This window comes from Gavia stellata, chromosome 20 (assembly GCF_030936135.1).
Source record: "Gavia stellata isolate bGavSte3 chromosome 20, bGavSte3.hap2, whole genome shotgun sequence".
Lineage (NCBI taxonomy): Eukaryota > Metazoa > Chordata > Aves > Gaviiformes > Gaviidae > Gavia > Gavia stellata.
In genome coordinates, this window is record NC_082613.1 from 9982892 (window position 1) to 10009550 (window position 26659).

Consider the following 26659-nt stretch of genomic DNA (forward strand, 5'->3'; position numbering starts at 1 on the left):
GCTTGCCTGCACTACACTTGAAAAGTTCATTTCCTTGAAAGGGTAAGTGCTCTATAGAAACACTTGCATGCCTTATGAAATCTGCAGAATATGTCAGGACTAAATAACATGTCACTAACAGTGCCACAGCCACATCTACAAAGTCTAAGTTACTCAACTCTGACTGAACTAAAAGACTACTAAAGTATGCCACGAGTATTTGTTGATCTGAAGTCACTTAGGCACTTACTCACATGGAATGTCTGTCCAACAACAGAAAAATCACACATCGCAGGAAGTGCAAGATAGTGAACATCAAGATTCACTGATAATTTTCCATTCAGAAGAGCCGATTTTTCTTCGGCTACCTCTCAAAAAGGTTCTGGCTTGTTGCTGTAAAACCTGTCCAGTTCCATCTGTGTTGGTACTGGTAAGATAAGAAACAGCTGTTTGCTTACTTACTATCTCAGCAACCTATCCCCTAAAGAAATCTTGCTTAGAACTGTAGAACCAAGATGGTCTAATACAAGCCCCTTAATATTGCATAGTGCTGAAGAACCTCATTTCAGCACAAGGTTATCTACCACACATGCATAATAGGCTGTCTACTTGACTAGATGCAAAGGCAGCGTGTCAAATTACTGTTACATGACCACCAGTACCAATTTAATTTTGGTTCTTTGAGGCTGGCAGGAAAAAAAAGGTCTGCAAGTTATTTGTAGAATTTTTCTCCCCATTATCCAAGGAAAAAGACAAAGCTACAGAGCAGACAGAGTTCTGAGTATCCCTTTGGCTTGCAGGTTTTGAATGACCACAGCTCAATTAACATTGACATTCGAGGTAGGCATTCAGTTCCTTGCAAATGTCACACATCTCCCATGTGGTTTCAGCCTGTCTATTGAAATTCATTCTGCAAGGCGCTTCGGCAAACTTACAACACACATCACAGTCTCTCTCACCAGCATTAAGGCGGATGCTTTTCAGGATCACCACTGTATTATTTCACTCTTGAGAACTGCTTTCACTTTGTACCTATGAACGGAGGGTCTGACACTGCATGACAGACCAGATTCAAGAAAACCTGTTGATGCTGACTCATTTAATACATTTTTAGGCACTTAGTAGTTTAAATCCATTGTCTAACAAGCAACTCATTTCTTAAGAGATACGGCCAGCATGCACGTTCACATGGCAGCCACAGATACTAAGAACGAACTGAAAGACAGCTGAGTCTGCCCTATGTTTCACCCTCGGTAAAGTCAGTAACTTTCTTGATACAAGGCCCAACTTCAACAGGCATTCTAACTACAAAAAACCAGTCCTGATTCAAGTCATCCGCAGAATTTGTGTGGACAACTAAAAAAATCTGTCATGTATGGCATTGCTTAATATCACATAAATCTGAGACTTCACTCTTATTCAGGAGTTTTTCAGTCTCTGTAACTAGATTTATTTATAACCCTGCAGTACCAGTGCTCTAAAAGCCTATGGTCTAGTAGTTTGGTGCTGAGGCCGTCTGAGAACACCGTTAGACTCAGACATTTAACTAGTCACTTAAACAGCCGTAACTACAAGGTAAACTGATGCACTTCGAATTCAAGGCTACCAAACCTAATCAGTATATTTATGAGGAAACAGGGAGAACATCCGAGTTAAGTTTAACTCTAAGATCACTGCCTCAGTTTTAATACATCACTAAAAACCCACCTGGAGACCGATACCCGCTCTAAGAGGGTATATTACTTGCTTTCACTGCACTACACTGACATGTTTTGTTCAAAGAGTGTCTTGTTCAAAGGGTGCAGCTGTTCATGAATATCAGGAGTGATAATAGCTTTGGATCTTCTGCCAAAGTTTTAGATTTGCTCTGTATGATCCTACAATGTATTTAAACTATTACTTAAGATAAAGAAAAATCCTCACAGTCCCACTATTTTATATTCTATCCTAAGTTTAAAACATCAGTTTTTAAACCAACTACATTCTTCTAAAACAGTAAGCGCACAGTGACAGGCATTTTAAACAAGTACTTCTTATTTATTCACAATTTAGATAAAGTTTAAGGAAAGACAAAAGAAATACAAAGGACAACATCAAAATGAAAAGGAATTTTAGTGACCAAAGTGAGTTTCTACAGCCAGTGCTCTCCATACATTTCAAAATGTTATCCAGACACTGCAGATGCAGATTTCAAATAAATCCCATAACAAACCGCTATGACTATTCCCTTTGAAATTAAACTGGGAATGGAAGTTAGCCACCTTTTATCTATGAGTACACAAACCACCAAATTCTTTCAGTTTCTGCTTAAAGCCACATTTATCTTTTACAAGATGGATTCTGCAATACATTTTCAAGTAGCATTTTTCATTTTGTCTGAGCTCTGCTATAAAAAAAGTCAGTGTCAACCTTCTGTATAACAAAACAGCTTTTGATCTTGCTTGTGGAATATACGCAATTCAGAGCAGTGTCACACTTGCAGCTTGGAGGTATCCTTGGAGATACTGCAACGCTTCTGCATTCAGACTAGTACTCAGCATTGAAGGAACCTTAAAACATATGATAGAGCAGAAGTGTCAATGTGTGCATACATTAAACTGCTGCTATATCCTGTTAATCACTGTGTCGACACATGGTACAGAGTCAAGCGACATCCTGAGAGCAGCAGTTTTTCAGTGTGAAAGCAGTTGCTGAAATTACAATTCCTGATGCTGACAGTTTTACGTACTACTTATCTGAATCAAACATGAAAGAAGGGTAGAGAAAAACTTCAGTTATTAAAGCAGATATATGGATGCAGGAAACATCAGATCTCTCAGGCAATCTTTACTTACCAAAATCTTGAATAAAATAAAGACATTATGGGTTAAAACAGTTAACTGTAAACTTGTTTAAATCCAACATGAGTTGCTTGAAATTTCCTGAGTACATACAATTGAACTGTATACAAGTATTAGTTATATACCTACAAATGGATAAATTTTAATTTAAGAAATGGCATATTTAAGCTTATTCCTAAATTAAGTAATGTGAAAATACAGCCTTTCTAAGGTTATTAGGGATAAAGCCTTACAAAAGCTATATTCCACTAAAGAATAAAAGAGAACAATACCTTGCATTCTGGTTATGACATCCTTCATTTTGCTGATTATCAAACATTAGCAAAAGAGACCCATTATGAAAAAAAAATTTCTTCTCTGTAGAATTTAGCATTAGCATGCCACGTATGAAAGTCACCTACCCTGCCTGGGCACGCTGTAGACAGTTTGTGGAGAGACTGTGCCAGATGGATTCTAGGATTGTTCACCATTTGACCTACAGGATCATGTTCTTTTTTCCCAGCAAAGGCTAGCTGAGAGAATGCAGTCTGATATCCTGGAGTATCTTCTATGTCAATGAAGTGTTCTTCATCAGGGATAGTGTCATCCTCAGGCAGTTCAAAGAGGCCAATGAGGGCCTGCAGCAAAGGAATCCTATATGTAAAGAGCGGAGGATAAAATTGAAGTGCTTAAAGATACGTTAGGACACGCTGTATTGTACAAGAACGTTCAAATTACTTGGAACCCTTTACAATTTAGCCCTTGCAGGTACTTGCTTAGCTACTGAAATTATAAGTGCCCAATCTAAGCTGGACTTGAAGAATTGTAGATCTGTGTATTTTACAGGCATAATGTAGGTGCTCATATTAAAAGCATAAACAATGTATTTATTTTTTTATCCGGTCAAATTTTCATGAAACATACCTAAGAAAAGCCATTCTTTCCCAGATTACACCTTTTCTCTAAGTACATTAAAAGAAGTTCTAGTTCAGGGATCCAGTTATTATCATTAAATTCAGGCTACCTGACACCTTGACTGCTAGACTGGCTTACAATCTTCCCAGATAGCTTTCCCCAAAATTCCACTGTCAAGCTAAGATCTTACAGTCTCTCTGTCAGGTTATAAGTATGCTCAGATCTCCTGACTAGTAGAACAGTTATAAGTCAAAACTGGGCCTAGCTTTTCAGAAAGAATACAAGCTAAAAGTAAGTAGTGTATTTTCTTAAATGCAGTCCTAGCTAGCCCAATCAGTGCTATCTCCACCACAAAAATCTCAAACCACTTCTGGCATCTGCTTTGAAAACACAGTTTTATTTGTTGGGAAAAGGAAGTGGTATGAAAAGCCTGAAACTCAGCCTCATAACAATAGCAGGCCTGAAGAAATCACAACGGAGTTTATTTGAAGAATACATTTTGATGATAGCTCACATTTTCAAAAATCAAATAGCCTCACTAACAGAACTTGAAGAAGTGTTCTACATACCACAGCTTGGTGTATTCAGTGTCCATCATAGGAGGACATTCTGTTAATATTTTTGTAATGCCAACAGCACAGATTTTCTTTTCAACTTGTCCAGATACTTTCTGGATTTCAGGAATTATAATTTTCTCCAAAACCATTCCAAACATCCTGTTATGACATTAAAAGAAAAAGTATTAGAAAGCCTTATCAGCCTTACAGTGACAAAAGAAAATCAGAAACAATATGAAGCACTAGGAAAAAGAGAAAAACAGATAATCTGTTAAGATGCTGCCCTGTTGCGGTGGATGCCTGGTAGAAATTTGAGCATACACACTTTTCACAAAGGGAAAAAGAATAAAAACAACACTCTCTTCTTTTTACGACCTGCTTAGGAGATTAATATCTTGAACTATCAATGATGAACTATGGGCAGCAAATCAGAAAAACTGCTAGACAAATAAATCAACCACATTAGAAGAAACACTTGGCTAGTCAGAGTAGAGACAAATGCAGTTTGCAATTTTAGCTGAAGGAGACAACTATTTTCTACTTTAAGAGACAAAAATTACATAGCAGTCTTAAATAATAATAAAAAAATCATACTAACTTTGGCTGTATGCTGTCAAATATTTCCTGCAGCGCTAATGCCCCATATTTTATGCAGTACAAGTTAATGAAGACTAGGAAACCTGTAACAAGAAAAAAGTCAAATTAAAGCTATTATTTTGTTCACGTTGAGTCTTAGAGTCAGCAGCAAAATACATTCTAACAAGTTTTTCAAGGGGATAGAAATGACAATCTTTATAAATGTTCAGTTTTAGTGAAGTACATTAACTTGCTACACCTTGAAGTTTGCCTAAAAACTACTGATCCTTTCGCGTACCACAACACACTAAAACATGGCAGTAAGACAAAGAAGACAAGATTCAGTCCTTTTTCTCCTTACAGCAGTTATGAAGCATTAGACAAGCCATTTGCAAGTTTTTCAGATCAAGGACCAAAAGAACTCTTGAATGCTTTTAGCCGAAAACTTCATGCAATGCAGTTTTTCAGATCACTTGTGAATGCCTTTGCATGGCCTTTGTACCAGAGCACAGATGCAATGCATTAAAAGCGACACTTAAATTTTGTTTGTGGAAGACCATTATAAGCAATCCTAGCATTCTTGCTCCTATCAGGTGGCATTAAACAGATTTTATAGGATTAAGTAATAGACATTGCATAATTCACAAATTATGTAATAGTATCATTAAAATAATTTAATCAGTACAACAATAATATTCCTGTTACAACAGGAATAACCAGAATATGTATTTCTATAATTTGTCACAACTTTGCTAGTTTAACATAAAACCTGACCAATAACATACGTCATATTAAGGCAGAATGACACAAATGCATAGAGTATTTAACAGCAATAACACACAACTATATGTAACAAAAGGAAGTGCGGTCAGTATTACTGTGTTGTGTGAGAGTGAAAGTTTGCTGCTATTAGTTGAAGATTAAATGGAGACACTTTCAGATAATTAATGATATCACACAGAGTAAGAAAGTAAGAGGAATGCACAAGTCTCTTCTCTTATTTTAGTTCCATTCCTTCAGTTTTCATGAAATAAGTGTCACCTGCTGTCGCAAGTGCCCTATATGCCACCCTTGATTACACAAATAATTTGAAGCAAGTCACTGATGTTAAGAGTCACTAGTATTCCTTCATCCACATAATCACAGGACATGATAGGATACTTATTCAGTACGTTCTATTTCAGTACATTCAGCATGTTCTAAATTGTTGGCACTACCAGTGCTGAAGCTTTTCATACAGCAAGGAACTTACTTTTAATAAATTTTGTTGTTTTGGAATTTTGAAGTCTTTGGAATAGTAGAATGAAGATCTGTTTCCTGTACTGGTCAACTGACTCACTGGAAATTTAAAAGAATAGATATTCAATTCATACTAGGATTTTACTAATGTCACTTCACAGAAAACATGGATAGAATTGTTCAAATCTACTTTATTGTTAAATGTGACATTTTTCAGTTGTTAAACATTAACTATGAAGTGTACAAACATACCAAATATTAAAGTCTACAGAAATCAGTTTTGAATGTAATTTTAATTCATACTCACGGAGGCATATGCTCTATAATACTGTTTAGAAGATAGAATCCTTGATGGTCATTAGCTTTAGAGGCAATCAACTTCTGGAACACACCTAACAATCCAGGCTGTAAGCAAAGCAAATATAAAACTCTATACAACAGTTCTTTGTATGTGACCTACCAGAAAGTTGGCTCTTACCATTTAAGACATACACCAAGGCAAAAGCTTTCATAACCTACACCAGGATTCTGTTTCTGCAGTTAAGAACAAGGAAGACAGATTTCTATTGGGATCAAGTGATGTTCTTTTGAGCATTAAGATTAACCTTGATCAAATGAACACCAAAGCCAGTTTGAACACGCATGTCTGCTTCATCAATGGCATTGTCTAATCAAGTCTGACTATAGCAGATCATGCAACAGAAGTATGCAGAATAAATCTCCCACTGCATTCACTAATCCTCATATATCCCAACATTTTGGCTCCTCCTCAACCACTCTTCTCAAGACTGTTCTGAGAGTTTTCCTGATCCACAGTGTTCAACACGGGGCAAATGAGACAGGAAAATTGCAGAAACTTACCTGCTTGCAAAAAATAAATGCAGGAATTTTACACCTTAATTGACAAAAGCATGACAGTCCATCCACATAGTGGAAAAGCATCCAAAAAGCCTGCATTCATAGAATTTTTTGTCTTTCTACGTAAGCACCATTAATTTAAAGTACAAGCACAAATTCTGCACAGATCCAGCTATTCACTAAAGGAAAAAGTTCCTCATAATTTTTAATCTTAAATCAACATGTCTAGAGACATACACTGTGACTAAATCAATCCAACTTACAATTTTGTCAGCAGCAGCACTTGCTATTGTATTGGCACCCCGCTCTAAATAAGCCTGCAGGAGTCGGACCAAAGGAGGAATGTTTCCTGTCCTTTCCCATAATACTGGCTGAAGTAGATGAGGAAACAATGCCATATAGGATGACGGGATTTCATTTTTATGCATTTCTAGAAGTAGGGACATCACTTGAAACACATATGGAATGAACTCTGGAAAAGAAATGATGACATTTACAAATTCAGCAAATATGGTCACTGTCAGTTCCTAGGAACCACATATCTATTGATTGAGCCTACAATTCTATGATATTAACACAAAGATTCCAACAAATCAAACCTTGGAGAAATGTACCACTTCCCAAATTTAATTATTCCAAAAATTTGCAAGCATTGTATATATACAATTTTTATTTCCTCTATTTGTTTATGTTTCAGAACATGGAAAACAAGCTACTAGAAACAAGGCAATATAATTAAGAAGAATAATAAGAGGCTTTGGAGTACTGATTGTTAGACATTTTAAAAGTACAGTTTGTTTTAAAAGTAAGTTAATACAGTTGATGTACCCTAGGGATCAACCCAGACGCTTCCTAGAAGTGTTTATTAGGACTGTGAACATGCTGCGTTCTCACTTGAATTTCCTGTGTTGCAGAAAAACTGCCGTGAGGCAAATCATAGCAACCAATTATAGTAGAGAGAGAGCACAAGCACTTACTGATTTTAATTTACCTTGCACATCATTCTGTAGTATCTCAGTGAACACCATAAACAAAGCCTCTTCAAAGCTTCCAACTGCATCAGGGTTTGCTTTGCATGTTATCCTTATTGACAAGCATATTGATTCAAACATGTAATGGTTAAAGTGAGGTTTGCTTGGATTCTAAAAACAAGTTATAAACAGATAAATCAACCCAAACTTGCAGCCAACTCACTTATTTAGCAAAATATATTTTTTATTTCAGCTGAAGTCTAAAGTAGCAACTGGGAATAAGGATACTTATGACTTACTTATTAATATGCTAATGAAATTAATTCCATAGATAAAAGCAAACATAAAAACCTTTAAAGCATAAAGGAGGGGTGGTTTTATAAATATTTTAAAGACAACAAGTGCTTTTCAGAAGCTCTACATAAACTAGCAAGCAGTTAAAGTATCACAAAACAAAAACTGGAAAAAAATTTGTTTTCAATCCTGTAAGCATCTAGACAATTCTTTACTGAACACTTCTTATCCTCTGCTGCTAGGTTTAAACTATACATAGTAGGAGCTTTTTGGATAGTTGGTGAAGATATTCTAAGGCATTCCCTAATGTCAATGTTCAATAATATTAGCCCATCCTGAACAAAAAACTAAGAGACTTTTACCCACCAAAAGCAGGAGTGTAATTTATTTAATTTAATCCCATATTTCAGTGCCTAAATTTAGTATTAGCCTCAGAAGCTTCATGGACAAAGAATAAAGGAGTTGTGAGAACAGATTACTTTAATGGTGGCCTCTGCACAAACAAACATTTATACTAGAACAAACTAGTATTACAAAAAGATTTCATATGCTGTTTCCAAATTTCAGATGAGAGCAGGGGAGAATGATTTGAAAGTATGTCCTAAAAGGAAGACAGTACTTCACTGGAAGGCTGTTTTAACTTATTTTGGTCAGAAAATATTGAACAATTTACAGTATTCTAACAGAACACAACAACAAGGTATACATAAAACTTTAGAAAGACAGCTCTAAAAGGTAAAAAGCGAACATTTTGCTCAGATAGCCTGTTTCTTTACCTTACTGACAGCCAGCAGTTTCTGTGTAAGCTGTGTGATGACAGAAGGGATGTATGGAATTATGGATTCCTGTAGCAGAGAAAAACTCCTCATGATGGCTGCAAATAAATGGAAAGTATTATCTTCTGGAGACAAACATACACTTCTGTCAACCATCATATGCCTAAATCCTTTACCTTTTACTATTAAATTGGATCCCAAGGAATTATGTACAGTAAGAAAGAGCACCTGCTGCAAGAGCAATCAATCTATAATCATGACAAAGGATAAAGCAAAGCCTCATTATGCCCATTCTATAGACGGAGCACAGAAGATTAAGCAACTTTGCAAAGACCATAATTTGTCTTGGGCAAGTCTCAAACCTTGGCATACTGTTAGCCATAACCCACTCAGATCTCCTACAGACAGTGTTCAGGTAGCTGCCTTGACTACAAAGACTACCATTTGAGAAATAATTTGTCACTACACCATTATGTTTAGTGTTTCTCTTTGGTACCATGAATTTAGTCAAAGATGACTTAATACAGCCTGGTAAATAACTGCAGGCTGTGCATACCTCTTAGCATATTTACATAAATTAGGTTTTTAATATAAAAATTTCAGTAGCCTGTAACTATAAGCCTTTACCCCAAATTAACAAAGTTACTCTTATATTGCAGAACTCATAAAGCATTTACCTTTCATAATGTATTCATTTTCAGATGAGCCAGGAAGCGTCAGTGCTTTAAAAAGGTTTGTTAATAGCACTTCTACAAATGGTGCCATTTCTGCAGCTGTAATGCTGTTAAGTAAAACACAGCTCTTCAATGATGAAGCATATTCGCAAACTTCAGCATTTTACAGTATTGTAACACTAAGAAATAAAAGATCCCCTACAGATATTTCTCATCCTTAATGGACAAAACCTATGTAGCAATGAACTTATTTCTGCTTGAAAACTTACAGGGTACTATTATTTGTCCCCCTCATGGTAAACAGTCTTTCAAGAGCATGGGCTGCGTAAGTATGGACCACAATACTTTCTGCTTGAAGATGACTGATTAAGAGAGGAATAGATACCAACAGTTGTTCTTTAGGTACCTACAAAAATATAGCAACAAATGATACATATGTTACATAAAAATACAGATGGTTCAACACTAGAGCATAACCACTCTGAGCTCATCAGCTACAAACTGAAAGCTCATCAGCAACAAACTTGGCAGAGGAAGAAATCTTAGAAGGCTCCTCCAGTCGCTAAATCACACCTTGACAACCAAGAGGTACCTACTTCTGTCATCACCTGTATACTTCGCCCTAACATCAATGTTACATTTGATTGTCAGTTAGTGCATATATTCCTAATGTATATGTTTTTTTCCATTTTACTTTGTCTTAATGGGCAATTAAAAAAATATCAAGCTTTAAAAAAAAGCCACAGATATTTCCTAAGAGATGAATAAAGGTAATCTAAAGTTTAGAAATACTACTCAATATATTTTCTTACTGCACCTCACAAATCAGAAAAGGTAAAGGACAAAGTTGCTGTACTCTCTTTAACAACTACTGCAATGATACGAGCAATCAAGTATATTTAGACTAACATTCACTTGAAAAAGTCTGAGTGTGTCACAGAACTAAGTGTGCTAAGATGTTCAGTGCTCCCACAGCATATGGATAGCATATAGACTACATGGTAATTGGATATTTATAACAACATCATTTACTTTCAAAACTAAAAATTCAGCATGAAGTGTTATATACGACTATCAAACACCTGTTGAGTTAACATATGGCCAAGTAAGATAAATTAGGCTTGGCAAGTATAAAGTAACAAACTACAATATGTTTTTACCATAAAAGAAAAACTTACTTGGTTTCTAAAAATCATGATATATTTGATACCATCTGCTTTTAACACAGGGAATTCATTCACTGCAATAGAAAAATATGTGAATTTTGTTGATGCTTTTCATATAAATGTGATTACTGAACATATACTATATATAGAAGTGACATTAAACCGTGATTTTTCCCCTCAACAATAATACACACAATGTTTTCTACGTTGCTTAGTTTCTGCATTTCTATATAGGCATTGTCAGACAGAATATCAGTTTTAGGTACAAATCACTCCCCAGTACCACAAAGTGTACAGTCCAACTCTTTCACATGAAATTTCCCCTTCTGGCTCCAATTTTAACAGCCTCCAATTACACATTCTGAGACAACCCACTACGTTCTAAATATCTTAAGATAATTGCTGAAGCATAAAATAAGTTATGTGGCTGAAATCTAGACATCCGTAATCTCATCAATATGGGCTGACACAGGCTACAACCTGGCCTTCAGTATTTTAACTTCTCAGGGATTTGTATAGCATAGAAGTTTGCCATAAGGTCTCAAATACAGAAATCAAATTACTTTGATTCAACAAGTTTAAGCATGTAGCTGATAGCAACCATGTGTGTACATGCTCTGATCTTGCAGATAGAATGTGCTAATCCACCTTTGTTTAAAAGCTCATTCACTGCCAGCCAAACAAATTTGAATTACTTCCCATGTGCCAGGTGTTAACAGTCTTCTATCTCAGAGATTATGCTGATATATAAGTGCTTGAGCCTTAAGAAACAGTGGTTACTGTCAAGATTGTAAATATATCACAAAAAATGCCATATAAAAATTAACATTAACTTACCACTAGCAGACTTTAAGTCAGGTTGAATGTGATTCACAAAGAATTCTGTCAGATTAACAAGTTCATTGGCTTGTGTTATGCCATGCTAGAAAAACAAAAAACAAACCAACCCTGGTTTTAGATGTTGACATTCAGCTAGTTTTCTTACGCATTTTTTATGTGCTTTTAATGAAAGGAATCTAAAGCATGCATGCACATGATGACATTGTTGAAATTGCATCTTTAGCAGAGAGCCATCCAATTTCTTTTTCTTAATGTTTTTAGTCTCTAGGTTTCAGCTGTAGCACTATCAAGGTTCAAAGTTACCAGCTCTGAGTTTAGGAATAATAGCATGTAACACAGTAATAATCAACAAAAATTTTAGATAGAAAATATCAGCATCTTACTAACTTGATACTTTTTTCTGATAGGCCTCTTAAAAAGGAGAAGTTTAGGACTCAAACTCCAATTCTGAATTAGAACAGCAAAATAATGACTACTTAGTTTTCTCTTACAAAAAATGCAACTAATTTTTAAAACAGGATTTTCAGATGGGTATTTATCAATCAAGTGTTCTAAGGGATGTTATCCCATCTTTGCCACTAAATAGCACAGGAAAAAAAAAGATGTACAACTTAGCAGTTTTCTAATGGCTAGAAAACTCTGGTTCACATTATGCATCACTATTATTAGCAATTGCTGTGCCATAGTATACAACTAGAATTTCAGGAAAAGACTGAGAACCTTCGGCAAAATTGCATAAAGGTGCTGTACAACATGTTTTACTGTGTTTGCCTCAAATCTGTCTTGTAAAGACACTGAGATTTGAACTGTATTAACATTTGAAATATTTATTAGTATATTAAAATCTGTTCTGTAGGACAGCCGATACAATGCTACTGTTTCCAAATACAGTTTAGCTCAGGTGTGTCTTTTCAATGTAGCCAGCCTATTAGTTGCTTTCTCCCAAACAAGTAATGAGATCCATGTCCAGCCATCTTTAGCATTCACATGCTATTTCCAAATCATAAACACTCAGGTAACAGGAAACATTGGGAAATACAATGACAAGAACTGTAAGAGTCACTTAGATTCCTTCTAGTCTGCTTAACGCTTCTGATTGTCTTCTGTAAAGCCAAATTTGGCCTTCCATGGCTTACAAACTCTGGCTCAGTACCATTTAAAAGCTCAGAGGTTCTAGACCCACTTTTATTTCTTTGTATGGCTGCTTCACACATGCTACTAAGACCTGCCAAATGGTCACACGTGGCTGTTGACTTTGCCCAATCTATTTGAAGATCAGATACCACCAAATTACCAACCGTGATAGGGTTATGTAATGGACAACTTTTAACCTCATCAACGCTAAACTACTACAAATACAGTTACTCCCATTCTGAAGCAGCATGAAATGAACTGCATCGATCTTTATATAAACTATAATATTAGAATGCGTATGGATTAAAATGAATAGAATGTAAAAGTACCTTCTGTGTTTGAGCTTTGGATGCCAAAGACGTAACAAGGTAAATGGCTGCATCTTTGTGCTTCCAGTTAACAGATGGATTCTTTGCATATTCTTGCAGCATAGAATTAACATATCCAGAAAAAATCCCTGTCACAGGCCCTTCAAAAAATTTGCACAAGCCTCTGACTAGATCACAAGCTGCTCTGCGCCTGGTGTCAATATCTGCATGAGAACCAAAGATTCTTTGGATATGAGAAAGTATACAGCTTTTCATATTAATAAACATAGTAATAAACGTACTAATGATATACAGCTTCTCAAGTTGCAGCCACACCTTATGTTAATTATTGCAATCCTCCACACCGATGTGTAAGAACACATTTAAGTCTTTTACTTACTCTCATAATATCGATTATTTGTACAACCAAAAGAGGACTAGACACCTAGCAATACTGCATACATACTCACAGATTTTTTTGCCCTCTAAAGAAAGTTTCAGTAAGCATGGAGGGGGAGGCTTTTTACTATGTTGACAATTATGCACCCAAATCTGGCTGGGATGGAGTTAATTTTCTTCATAGCAGCCCATATGGTGCTGTGTTTTGTACTGGCGACTAAAACTGTTGGTAACACCCCAGTGTTTTGGCTGTTGCTGAAGAGTGCTTGCACAGTGTCAAGGCTTTCTCTTTTTTCTTCCCAGCAAGTAGGCTGGGGGTGGGGGAGAAGTTGGGAGGGGACACAACCTGGATAGCTGATCCAAACTGACCAAAGGGATATTCCATGCCATGTAATGTCATGCTTGGCAATAAAAACAGAGGGGAGAGGGTTTTTTGGGAAGGTAGCCATTGCTCAGGGACAGGCTGGGCATCAGTGTACTTGTGGGAGGTGGTGAGTCATTGATGACTTCCCTCCCCCCTTTTTTTTCTTCCTCTTTCACTTAAACTGTCTTTATCCCTATCCATGAGTCTTCTCACTTTTACTCTTCCTCATCCCATTGCAGCAGGGTAGGGAGCAACCAAGCTGCTGTGTGGTGTTTAGCTGCTGGCCCACCACACCGAATCAGTACGAAAAAAAAATTCTGTAAAAATTCCTTGTTACAAGAAAGGGAAAAAAAAAAAGTCAGCTGGCCTTTAATACAATATACTAACAGAAGTGACAGAAGGAAAATAAAGCAAGTCAATTTAAATGCAATAGAGTACATTTCTAAAGTAATCTCTGAAGAACACAAATACTTCTTGCCTCAATTCTCTTAAAAGAGAAGTAGCTAACAAATAAAAGCTTCACAAATACCTAAAATGCAGCCATGGATAAGAATGATAAAAAGTTTGCTTGAAAAATGTTCAAAAACATTTTCCTCCAATTTTTGTCCTCCACTGCAAGCATACCGTAATTTCTTAAATCTATTATGAAGTGTCATTAATCTGAAAGTGTCAGTCAATAAACTGCTAACAGCACAGAACAGCATATACAGAATTGTCATACAGATCTAGATTTGGTTCATTTGTGCTCTGAGCTGGCTGAAGACCAGACAGCTACAATCAGAAAATCAAGTAGCTCTGTTAGCACAGCACTGTGTTTTCAGGATGGTTACTGTATTGGTTTGAACACAGTGCCAGCATACAAGGGCTGGCTGGTGTCCAGCTGGCTTGATCACAGATTTGTATGCAACGCCGGTCAGAATTTCAGTTTAAACATGATAGACTACTAAATACAGGCACAGTCTCTCCATGTTATTTAAAACTCTACACATAGGAACTAAATACACAAGTGTGGCCACTATTCAGCATTGACTTACAGGCTATATTTGCTGAAATGAGAATGTGTGCAGTGCAGGAGACATACCAATCCAATTAAGGAAAAAACCCTACAAAAACATTGTTCAAAACAAAAAGAGACTGTGATGGGCACATCATGACAGTAAACTCAATCAAAAACCAGATAAAATCTCTTGGGGGAGGAAAAACCTTCCCAATTTAAAAAATAAGTTATAAAAGCTTCAGTAAATTGCTTCAGCTCTTTAGAGCTATATTTAGAGACCAAGTATTCTTAGCATAAATCTGTGGATTACCAGATCCTTCCAAATCCCTTCTTATATATTCTTCCGAATTATCTTCAAATGCTTCTTCATCAGCCGCTGAAAATATAAAATCCATAGAAGTTTAAATACTGAGGTCTCTGGTTTTTATGGTTAAAAAGTTGTATTATTATCAACTTGCTATTTTTTCCAAGTACTTTTCTATAACATTAATAAAAATTAATCAGAAATATCCAGCCAGACTAGCCTGTTTAGCTTGCTGCTGCCCCACAAATTAGTCTTTCATATTCATGAGCTGATGTATTCCTGATTTTAAAAAAAGAAAGAAAAAAAAGATAGGACATGTTCAACTCTAAGTGTATTTAAAGAGGCTTCCAGAGTCATAGACTTAAGAGAGAGAAGCTTATTATCACTGCAATACATCTTCACTGCATTTTAGATACTAGGATCAATACGAGCCCATGAAAGCTCAGAGAAATAGACATTACAGTTTAGTAGGCCTGATATCCATGCGTATTTAGACTCCTTGAATTATTCCGATATTCACTTTAAGCATGGGAAGTTATTGGTAGCACATGAACTAGACTTCCTATACTTCTCAATTTGAGATCCCAGTAAGACAGAAAAATTATTAGATATATTAATACAATTCTACAAAGCCCATAGGACAGCAATCTCTTCCGGGAACTTGGTTTTGAATCTAGTACTAAAGTACACAAGACGTAATCCTCAATTCTCAGTCCTGCAAAGCCACATATCATTATAATTACAGTTAGATTTTATTGTGTCTTTGAAAACTTAAGTCTCAAAAAGTTACCTCTAAATTCCATATTGGGAACAATAACCTTTTCACAAATGCTTGTCAATGTATTCTGGTCTTCAAACAGATGCTTGTAATGTGGTCTCTCACAAACTGAGGCCAGAAACTGGATTGCATTACTAACCAGCTAGAACAACATAAACACAACACATACAGTTTTAGCATGACTGACCAATTTATAATTCATTATTAAACTTGACAAGATCAGTTTATAACAACTTACCAAGTCATATTTCACTTCCTGGCCTGTTGTGACTAACAGATTCCAGATTGCTGTTACAAAGCGTGGCAGGTAGGGCTGGAATTCTTCATCATATTTTTGAGCATATAAAGCAGCATTATCGCAAATTTGTGATTTCAAGAGCTCCAGTAATCCGGCTTCCTCTTCATCCTCACATAAAACAAAACTAAGAACTTAAACATCCAAACTTCAACACTACTTAAATATTAAAAGTATCAACATATTTGAAGGAAATAGTTACACTATTAATTTACCATGTTCTAAACAGAAAGAAATCCCTCTCACATCCCTAGAATTACTGTATTTTGCTGATTTGTACTGGAACTGCACTGCAAGTTATAAATCATACCTACATTTCAAATTAAAGCACCATGCACTTTAAATCATTTCGATCTGACAAAGTTTGACATGAAATTAATTTACAAATGTAATAGGAAAGAGACAAGACAAGGTGTTGAAAAAAATATGCTTAGAAGACCTCGTATCTTGCTACTTTAAATCGGGATAGTTGTAAAAGTAGTTCCCTCCCCTTCCCCATACCAGCACAGATGCTTGGGAAGCCACAAAGCAAAGTGAATTGGGAAATTAAGCTGGAATTAAAAACAAAACAGAAAAACAACAACCAAAAACCACCACCCAGTTCCATCTCCGCCACCCCCCCCAGTCCCCACCTTTCAGTTTTAACGCATATCACTTCCTGACTCAGTTCAGCACACAGCTGCACGAATGTCTGTGCTGGGCTATGGCCCACAGACACAAGAGAAGAGAAAAGAACAGCAAAGCTTCTTTCAGCAGCAGCGTTAGCCTAAAACAACTGTGAAACTATAGCACAGGATACACTTCATATGCCTCCCTATGTATTGTAAAGAAATTTATATAGTTGCTTTGGCTCCATCATGCGGCAAACTATTGTACTGTATCCGGAAGACAGCATTTAAAACGCAGAAAGCATGCACAAAATTGATTTCAGCTTTGATGACTTGGTGTTATTTTTCACCTGTGAAACTACGAATTCTTATAATTAGACAAAGACAGCAAATGCTAAACTAAAGCACTTAGGGATGTCATGCCTTCTATGTTCAACTGGTTTAAGTTCTTTAAGATACCCTGTTTTCTAAAACATAGTGCGTGAACTAGCTGAAAGGTATAGAAAACCCGAGCACTGTGATTCTAATGATCAGGTTACTTGAGCAGATGTCCTCGAAAGAATCTACTCATTGGTGATTATCTGTAATTTGTTTTCTGTGCACAGCTGGGTATACCCGTATCTGAGATACAACTTCAAGAACCGGACATCAAATTTCTTAGACCATGGGGCAACTTCTCTTAAACCCCATTTCCTTACAGTCATTCTATTCCTTTGTTTACCCAACAAAGGAAACATTGCATTGTTCAGAGTTAGACCTAAGTTCTCAATCAACTCTCTCCACTACACAGAGGCAAACCAGGAGATTTACACAGTACTTACATCAGTCTGCAAAAGTTTATTATCTAAAGTTAAAAGACTATGAAAATTTGTCATCCACGTTTCCATGTTATCTTCAAAAAACTCGGGAAGATCCTGTGAAGGAAAAGCATAAATCTACATTTTAATTTCTGACTGCACTGTTTAGATAACATACCTACATTGTAAGTAGTATGTATCCACCTTATAATCTACTGAGGGACAACAAAGTATGGAAAACAATCTTCAAAATGAAACACTACCCCCTCTTCCTCCCCAATGAAAACCCTCCAGACAGAGGCTTTGGAATACACTATTTCCAAATAAACTAGTTACTTACACTCTATACAGCCTACAGTTTTATAAAGAAGGAATCTTATTGCTTCTTACCCTCAGAGCAAGAGAGCACATGCCTCCCTTTTAACTCCAGCTTGCTCTTTTGCCCAATATGGAGTAACAGCCCAAGCAATCAAGGCATGATCATCACACTTCACAGACTTCTGTTCATGTTGAGACACTAAATACATGTCGCCTCAGTATCTTTTTACCATTTTTCATATAGTGCATTAATTTAATCATGTTAGAAATCTAGATCTGATTTCAAAACTAAAAACCCCACACTGCTACCAGAATAACTTGCTACCATAGTGCTATAGAACTATTAGTTTTGACTGACTTTCATCTACATGACTGAGTTAATGTCAGCACAGACATATTTATAAAGGAGCACGGTGAGTACAAACTCAGGCATTTGACTCGTGTCTTTCACAGCTCATACTCAGACAGCTACCCATACAATACCTCCTTGCTATGACAAGAGCTTAGACTCTCTTGAACTGTTGCTTAGATAGGGCCAAGCTAACATGTTAATTAACCCCATCCTTACTGTGCCTTTACTCCAGCGTTGATGCAGACTGTCAACTTTTATTTTTGCAATAAAGCATGGCCTTAAAGGCTGCCTCAAATGGATCCTATAAATAAAAGCATAATAGCTTTGTGAGATCAAAGTGAAACTATTAGAAGAACAAGGAGATTCACCTGAAAATTTAAACTGTAGAACAGCTTCGCAATTAGAATGAGAGAAGAAAAGAGAACCTTCAAAGCACTAGCGTCATTTGCATGTGTGCTGCAAAGTTCAATAGTTGCCTAGAAAAAGACAGAAGATTCAGTCAAGTAACACACACACAAACCGCATTAACAAGAGGTATTGAAAAGTGTCATGTAACTTTTTTTAAACCAGAAAATACAGTTCCTTTTCCTCCCCTTATCGATCCTGTCAGGTCTCACTTCATTACTTTAGTTTGAATCTCATTAACAGTTTCAAAGCAACTATTCTTAAGTTTTTGTTTTGCAGGCATTCACAACAAGCAATTCAGAATGCTAAGCTTGTTTTCGAAATGATTAGAAAAGAAATACCTTAAAGAGATTGGTCAAGGGCAAAGCAAAGGCATCAAGGACAAGTTTGATCTCTGTCCATAATTCATTTGACTTAAATTCATGGCGGTACCTGCCAAGTGAAAGAGAAATACATGAAAAATAGAATACAGTCTTCACATTTATTACCAAATTAACTTGCATACAATTATTTTTTGTGCTGAACCTTGAAACAAATACTGTCAAGTAAACAAGAACTAAACGACCTGGTTCAATACCATGCAAGGTGTACAATTTGACAACCACTTAAATTCTTATTAAAAAGTCAGTAAGCATAAGTAGGAACCACAACTGCAGACTTTGTAAATCTAAAAAATTAAGTCTAACAGTAAAAATTTCGAGTTGAACAGAAATTTACAGTCCATATACTAAGTCCCTTATTTCCAATACCTTTTAAATAAAGAGTGAGCAGTGCGAAGTACGCCATTAATGACATGAAAATCTCCACTTTGAAAGCGATTCACCATTTCTGTCAGTAAGTCTGGCCATTTCTGAGGAAAGTCTTCCCGACCGATAATACTAATAGCATCACTTAACTGGAAAGGAAACATAACCATTACATGATATAATAGCAGGCTCCTCATTACAAAAACCACAGTAGTCATGACAGATATTGCAAATATTTAAAGAAAAATGCTTATTATTCTTGTCAGATTAAAAAAAATCCTTGGGTTAAATATCTACTAGTTTTCACCACAAATAAATGAATCTCACTTTAAATCCAACGTATAAATAAGTCTCACTTTCTGCAAGTACTATATTTAACTGCCTAATGCTAGAACTTAGCTATAAGATTATACAGTAATTGCCTTTTAAAAAATAGAAATTAAAATTAAAGTAGGCAAAAGTAGCTGTGACAATATATTCCAAGCTACTTGGATTGGGATGGCCTCCTTGGTAAAGAAACTGACTCTGCCAATAACCAGAGCCTCTAGACACACTTAAGATACTCCAGAAATCTCATGGACATAACCAGGAATTGACATATTACCTGCTTTTGAATTTGTTCTGGGCTGCTAAGCATCAAGGGCACTATGTTGGCTTTAATGGCTATCCTGTCTGATTCACATATTTTGTTCGGTTCATCCTCAACCTAAGATTAAAACAATAGTTAAGTCATGGGCATATCAGTATACTCTAGGCAACAAGTGAATATCAGCATTTCAGAAACCAATCACTTATGCTGGTTTACAGTTAAAGAAACTAAGAAGATCCGTTAAAGATATTGCCTACAATGAATCTGTAACAGTAGTACCTGAAAAAAGCTGAAAGAAATTACATCTTTCTGTAAAACCTTGAACTAGTTTTCTCCTTCTCGAATGGTGAATTTTCAAACCAGCAATTCAGCCATAATAAGGGTGGATGCATATGCCAATAACATATCTAAGTTTAATCAATAGTCTCCTCTTCCACCACACCAAACCACATCTCTGCCCTCACTTCCGCCAACCTCAAAGGTTTACTTTGTGCAAGCTGCCTCAAGCCATACTTTCTAGAAACTACATGAAGATGGGTGCAGGTTACACCATCAAAACCATAAGATTGAATTTAAGAGTTATCTAATCAGTTCAAAATATCAATCAGTTCAAGGTCCAGTCAGTCAATAGTGCCAAGTGGTAGTAAATTACAAAATTTCTACTAAACAAATAAAATAATAAAGAGGCTTGTCACCAACCAGTGACAGCAGTGATAGTCACACTATCTGTGATGACAGCACCGAAGTCAGAAACCTAGAAATTATCCAGCAATTAAAAGAGGTAGCCACCTCCAGAGATTCATTCAATGATCTTAAGATGCTTAAACCAGGTGGCACTACCACCCTCCTCTTTACCTCCCTTTCACCATCCTCCCATAAACGTAAAAGAAAGTTTAGTAATTTCAAAATTTCAAGAGTTATGTTTAGCTATGAACAAGCAGTTACAAAAATAAGCACAAAGAACTTGCTTTTCCACTTCTATCACATTGCACTGAATCAGAAGAATGTACAGAATCACTATATATACACATGAAAAACCACAAAAAGAAGGTGACCTTTAAAACCTGAGCTTTATAAGTTTATATGATGTGAAAGGCAGCAATAACTGTACTAGGCAAGCTCCAAGTAGGGAGGCAGGGCTCACTGCTATGCATTTAGATAGATGAGGACAAAGATGGTGGAGAGATCAGCAACAACAAATCCTTCTATGGAGTTATTTTTGAGATTTTTTCAAAGAAACGAGACCTTTTTACAAGATGTGAGAGGCAGCACATAGGTTAGTATTCTGTAGATACTTCAAAAATTAATTAAAAAAAAGCAAACCCTTCCGTCTCTCCAGAAGGGCCCTGTATATCTAGCTCTCCAGGCTCTACCAAATCGAAGTCCTTGAGTAGGCAAAACCCTCTTACTTCCACTGAGCTTTGTATCAGTCAAGTCCAAGGCTGGTAAATTAAACCATGTGATCTAGGTAAGCTAGCCTTAGGGCTGTATTGTCTGTTGATACAGCTGCTCTTGAAATGAAAGCTCCAATTTTGGGCAAAACAATGTGCTTGAAGCCACACAGCAACCGTAACAGTCCTCTGGATGCACTTACTGCATAGCATCTCCACCTACTCCAAAACAAAATCTCATGCTAAATTACCTCCACAATCCATAAAATGGAAGACACTTACAAATTTTTCCATAAGAGAACATTATTTCTACTTACAATATACTATAGATAAAGATGCAATTTGCGAGAAATGACAGAGAATACAGTATTACAGAAACAAAGTTCTAGAAATTTCATGCCAGACTGAATGCACTGATCTTACCAAACATAACAGATCTAGAACTGCTATAGCTTCTTAATATTAGTATGGGGGGGAGGGGGGAAATAAAATGCAAATTTGTAAATAGGTACCAGCTAAGATGCAATGATGAAATACTTACCAGTTTCCCTGTAGTAAAGCAACATCATACATTTGATATTTTTCAGATACAAACAGTGCTTTCAGCGAGACAAAAGTGTAAACAGTATCAATTAAAACCTCTCATTGGTGAAGGAGTTGAGCTCTCAAATGTAATACTTTCTACCATAAATTAAAATTTATGAATGCTGAAAGCCCTGAATCAAAAATGTTTCTGACCTCTTCAAAACAAAGGATAAAACACAATTAAACAAGAATATTTCTATCTGATGTCTACAAATACTTCCAAGTGTTAAACTGGTAAGGCCACTAAAATAAACTGTCCCACACTGTTCTATGCCCCAGAAGCATTTACATGAAAGAGAAGCTAGTATCATCACTTTCAGCTGCAGTGCTGGCTTGAAATGTTTCTAACATGATGACAATAGATGCAGGCCAAATTGGCCAGCTCATGTGTATAGACACTTCACCATCATTTCAGTTTAAGTAATATTACTGTCAGTTAAATGAGCTTTATATATTTCGCTTCTGCAAAATGTGCATATAATATTAGAGAAAACTATTTGTTCATCATTTTATCACCCAGCTCTAGTGCTTTTTAATGAAATGGACTCCAATGGTCCAGGTTTTAGTCCCTCACCAGTAAATTATGCCTTGTGTTTGTTCTCCGAATGATCTACTTTCTTTCACAGAGTACAGACATACACACATTCTCCAATATTACTGTAGAATATCTTATTGTACCTTAAAAGGATCATTAACTCTTAGCACAACTACGCACTAGGATACCTACAATTCTCCAGTTCCTTTTAATATAATTCTTGAACGTTACAGATGCACAAACTTTGATGACATTTTCCTGTGATTTCTCCAGCAGTGTTAAGAGTAACAACGGATAATTCTGGCTTCCTTCAACTGACTCAAGAAACTTTTCCGCTGTAAGAGAATATACTAAGGTTAGCAAAAGCTGCACTGATTTTTCTAATGGGAGTCTTATGATTCCTCAAGTATCTATTTTATTGTGAACAGCAGCACTGTTTTAAATAACAACAATAAAAAAAAAATCAGGAATACAGGAAAATAACATTACAAAAAGCAAACAAAATAAATTGATATTTATATCCATCCTTCATTAGGTTTTTGTTTTAAAAGGTCACTGAGAACTTCTGCAAAGAGGTTATTGCATAAACATCCACTGAAGTTTGCTATACACAGACAGAAGAGCCAAAAAGAAACTAAGCTTTTTTGGTCACTCATGAGAATCACTTACCAGGACGCCTTATGGCAGGATCTGGATCTAGTGTTTTCTTTAGATACTCAGTTAAAGTCTGTAAATTGGCATCACTCAGCTCCATTTTGGCAGAACCTAAAACCCACAAGTAGTTTTGTTATAAATACAGATCAGAAAATCTATCCTATAAGCTACACATACATAAAAAGAGATTCCACAGAAGACACACAGCTCTTTTTGACTATACCTCATAAAGCATGGTCCTATCTTATATGTCTCACACAATAAAACAACAGCTAGTGTGCACCAAGCACAAAACAGAAAACATTCCATTTCTTCAACTACGTGCAACTGTTACTGTCTAGTTTATTGAAACTAAACGCCTAAAACCGGATCACTCATCCGGCAAACCATGAACTAGGTACAGCCAAAAGATGATCTCTTGCCCTTTCAGGACAACAGGAGTTTGTTTTTGCTTTTGAGAACATCTGTCAGCCCCAGAAACGTTTTCCTAATTGAAAAAGCTGAATACTCTTGTCCTACATAATTGTAAATAGAACAATTCAAAGTGTATTGGAGAGTCAAGGCTCGTTTAAAAATAAATACTCATTATCAAAGAAAACTCTCAACAGAAAATTAGTTTTTCATAAAGAGACAAAAGACTGTGCAAAGCCAGAGGGTTCGTCCACCCTGTAAAATTAACTTAGATTAGGGTGGGAGTTAATTTAAACTGCAATACTTATTACAGAATAACTCTGTGCAATAAGTCTAAATCACTCCTCTCTAGTAATCCTCCCACATGCATTCTCATGTTTACCACAGTGCTATATTAACTTCATAGCTTTGATTGGAATAATTAAAATTACAGTAACACTAAAACAGCAACAAGACATGCTTTAGTGGACATGTTGTTGCTCAGGATATCATCATCAATTCTGCCCATCTTTCTTACTACAGAAGTAATGAGGAAGCAAAGACTTCCATTTTTTCTCTGGAGTTTCTAATTAGTAATACATACTGAAATTACTCTGTCCCACTTTGGATTTGTTTTATGTTGAGTATCAGTGCAATATAGTTTCTGTTTAAGCACGCTTGCAAAGGCAGTGAGTTTTAATGTAAGTAAAAAGTAAAATTTTTACTTTAACTATGGCATCTATATCATTAAAAGATTAATTGAGATACCAACATATTTTGCAAAAAATAAAAAACCACTTAAAGAGTCCTGCCTCCCATGTTTCACCCCCCTTCCCTTTTGGGGGTTTACTTGTCTCTAGTCTTGTTCACCAATTCACATCAACCAAGAAAATCCCAATAAAGTGCAGCATAAACAAACAGCACAACTAATAGCTGGCTCATCTGTTCTACAAAATGGCCTCACGCATCATTACTATGATGTTGCAACCAATATTTAAATTCTTCATAATTAAAAAAATGTAAGTTATCTGCTCCAGGGAAGTTTGTAAGGCTGAGGTGCAAACCCATGCAGAAATCATTTATGAAGGCTAAACTTGACTCAAGCGGGAAACCAAACTGAAAGAGGAGATTGACAATCCTGAATGGCCTTTTACAAATACCTCACATACGTATGTAATGTAGGGGCCCATAGAGAAAATATATACCTCAAGCTGACTGTGAGTTTACTTCGAAGGCCAGACGTGAAGATTTGAATCCATTACTCAATCCCTTACACAAAAGGATAAATATTTTCACCTGCTCACTGCTTACTCTTATTTCCTTCTCTTCCTCCAGCTGTTTTTTTGTTGTTTTCCACTATAAAAAAAATAGTGGTACTTGCTAGAGTGATATGATGCTCTTTGCTATGTTGCGACATATGCCTCCTGAAAATTAGAATATTTTCAGACCACCTCTCCAGAAGAAAGCCCATAAAATGTGCTTAACTCATTAACTACTTTAGTTAAATTAATGACAGACCACTTATGGAAAAAAAAAAATCCCAAAGCATCTGTCCTCCGAGTCTTACACCATGAAGAACTTCAGAGAACTCTGTTCCTGCGTTCACTCACCACAGCACTTACAAACACCATCTACGCGCCTAAGGATGTTTATGGTCTGGACTTTATGGGAAAGATTATCTTCACACCAAACTGCTGCGGAGGATCTTTACACTCACTTTCCACTTCACCAAACCGCGGGGGTCGGGAGACAAGCACCCACCGGCCACGGGAGCAGGAGCGAGGACCCACCACGCCCCCCGACAGCCCACTCACGCCGTTTCCCTGCGGACCAAAAGGCGAGGCCACCCGTGACGCGGGGCGGCCGCCCGGGAGCCCTTCCGCAGGGACGGGGAGAGGAGCCCTCCAGGCCCGGCCACGGCCCGGCCACCAGCGGGGCTGTCTCTGCTCTTGCTACCGCGGCGGTGGCCCAGCCCCCTCCCACCGCCTCGACCCAGCACAGGCCGGCGCTTCCCCGGTCCCATCCCCGCCGCGTGCCCGGCCTGGAGCCGCCGGGCGGTTTATCCGAGGGACGGGGACGCTCCGTCCCGCCCGCCGCCGCCAGACTGCCCTCCCCCGCAGCGGCGCTCTCGCTGCCTCATGCGGCGGCGGCCCGGCTCGGCTGCGGCCCCCGCAAGGCGGGCCCAGCGGCAGGCCTGCTTGCCCACCCCCGCCGGGCCGGGCCAGGGGCAGCGCGGGCTGGCGGCCGCGGCGGGGGAGCCCCGAACAGCACCGACCGCCCTCAGACTAACTTGCTCCCCTCCCCCTCCCCGCCACCTCCAGACTGGCAGCAGCGGAAGCCAACGAGGGGAGCACACTGCTCAGCCCCAGAGGCCGCGGGCCAATCGCGAGCTACGAGAGGCGGGCCGAAGCACCCCAGCAGGGCGATCTGCGCCTCTCGCTGCGCCGCGGGCCCAGCGCTCGAGCCCAGCGCGGAGCGCAGCGGCAGCCGGCTACGGGCCATGCGGGCCGCCGGGCTGTGGGGCCGCCCCATCGCCAGCATCGCCGCCCGGCGCGGCCCAGCCTCACCTGGCGACTCCCCCCGGCGGTAGCGGCAGCAGCGGCGGCTCCGAGCGCTCCGGCTGCGCTTCACATTCAAACCGCGGTGAGAGGGCGCGGCGGCGGCACCGTGACCGCATCACGCAGGGCGGTGACACCGTTCGGCCGCCAGGCCAATCAGCGGCCTCTCCTTGCCCGACGCGCTCCGCTGCGAGCCAATCCTTGCCGCGCTTCCCAGGGCGGGCGGCCGACCAATGGCTCGGCACTTCCCACAACGCCCTGGGGCGCCTCTCGGAGCCGCTGGGGCGCCGCGGAACGGGCTCGGGCCTGAGGGGGCTCGGGCTCTGCGGCCCCGGCTGCCCGCGGGGAGGGTGCGCGGCTCCTGAGGGACACGGCGGGCGGAAGCCGGGCCGCGGGTGCGAGGAGGCGGCCCTGGGCCGGGCATGGGCTGCGGAGCCCAGGAGGGCAGAAAGCAGGGCCGGCCGAAGAGCAGGAGCCCCTTTTATTAA

The 26659-nt window shown here is 38.2% G+C and overlaps 1 protein-coding gene across 1 annotated transcript; it reads right to left on the minus strand.

The window, feature by feature from the left end:
- Positions 1-2005: 2005 nt before the first annotated feature.
- On the minus strand, positions 2006-26245 carry CSE1L (chromosome segregation 1 like). The gene is made up of 25 exons (XM_059827023.1): positions 26181-26245; positions 23239-23334; positions 22762-22904; positions 20074-20175; positions 19473-19618; positions 19065-19155; positions 18687-18794; positions 17673-17765; positions 16187-16354; positions 15961-16090; positions 15177-15242; positions 13128-13330; positions 11662-11746; positions 10837-10898; positions 9928-10064; positions 9662-9765; positions 8985-9082; positions 7935-8085; positions 7207-7415; positions 6393-6490; positions 6099-6184; positions 4869-4950; positions 4283-4429; positions 3221-3452; positions 2006-2528 (listed from the first exon to the last, which is right to left on the minus strand). Exons 2-25 carry the CDS (start codon positions 23321-23323, stop codon positions 2439-2441), a joined length of 2916 nt encoding a protein of 971 aa, XP_059683006.1. The 5' UTR covers positions 23324-23334; positions 26181-26245; the 3' UTR covers positions 2006-2438.
- Between the last annotated feature and the right edge of the window lie 414 nt (positions 26246-26659).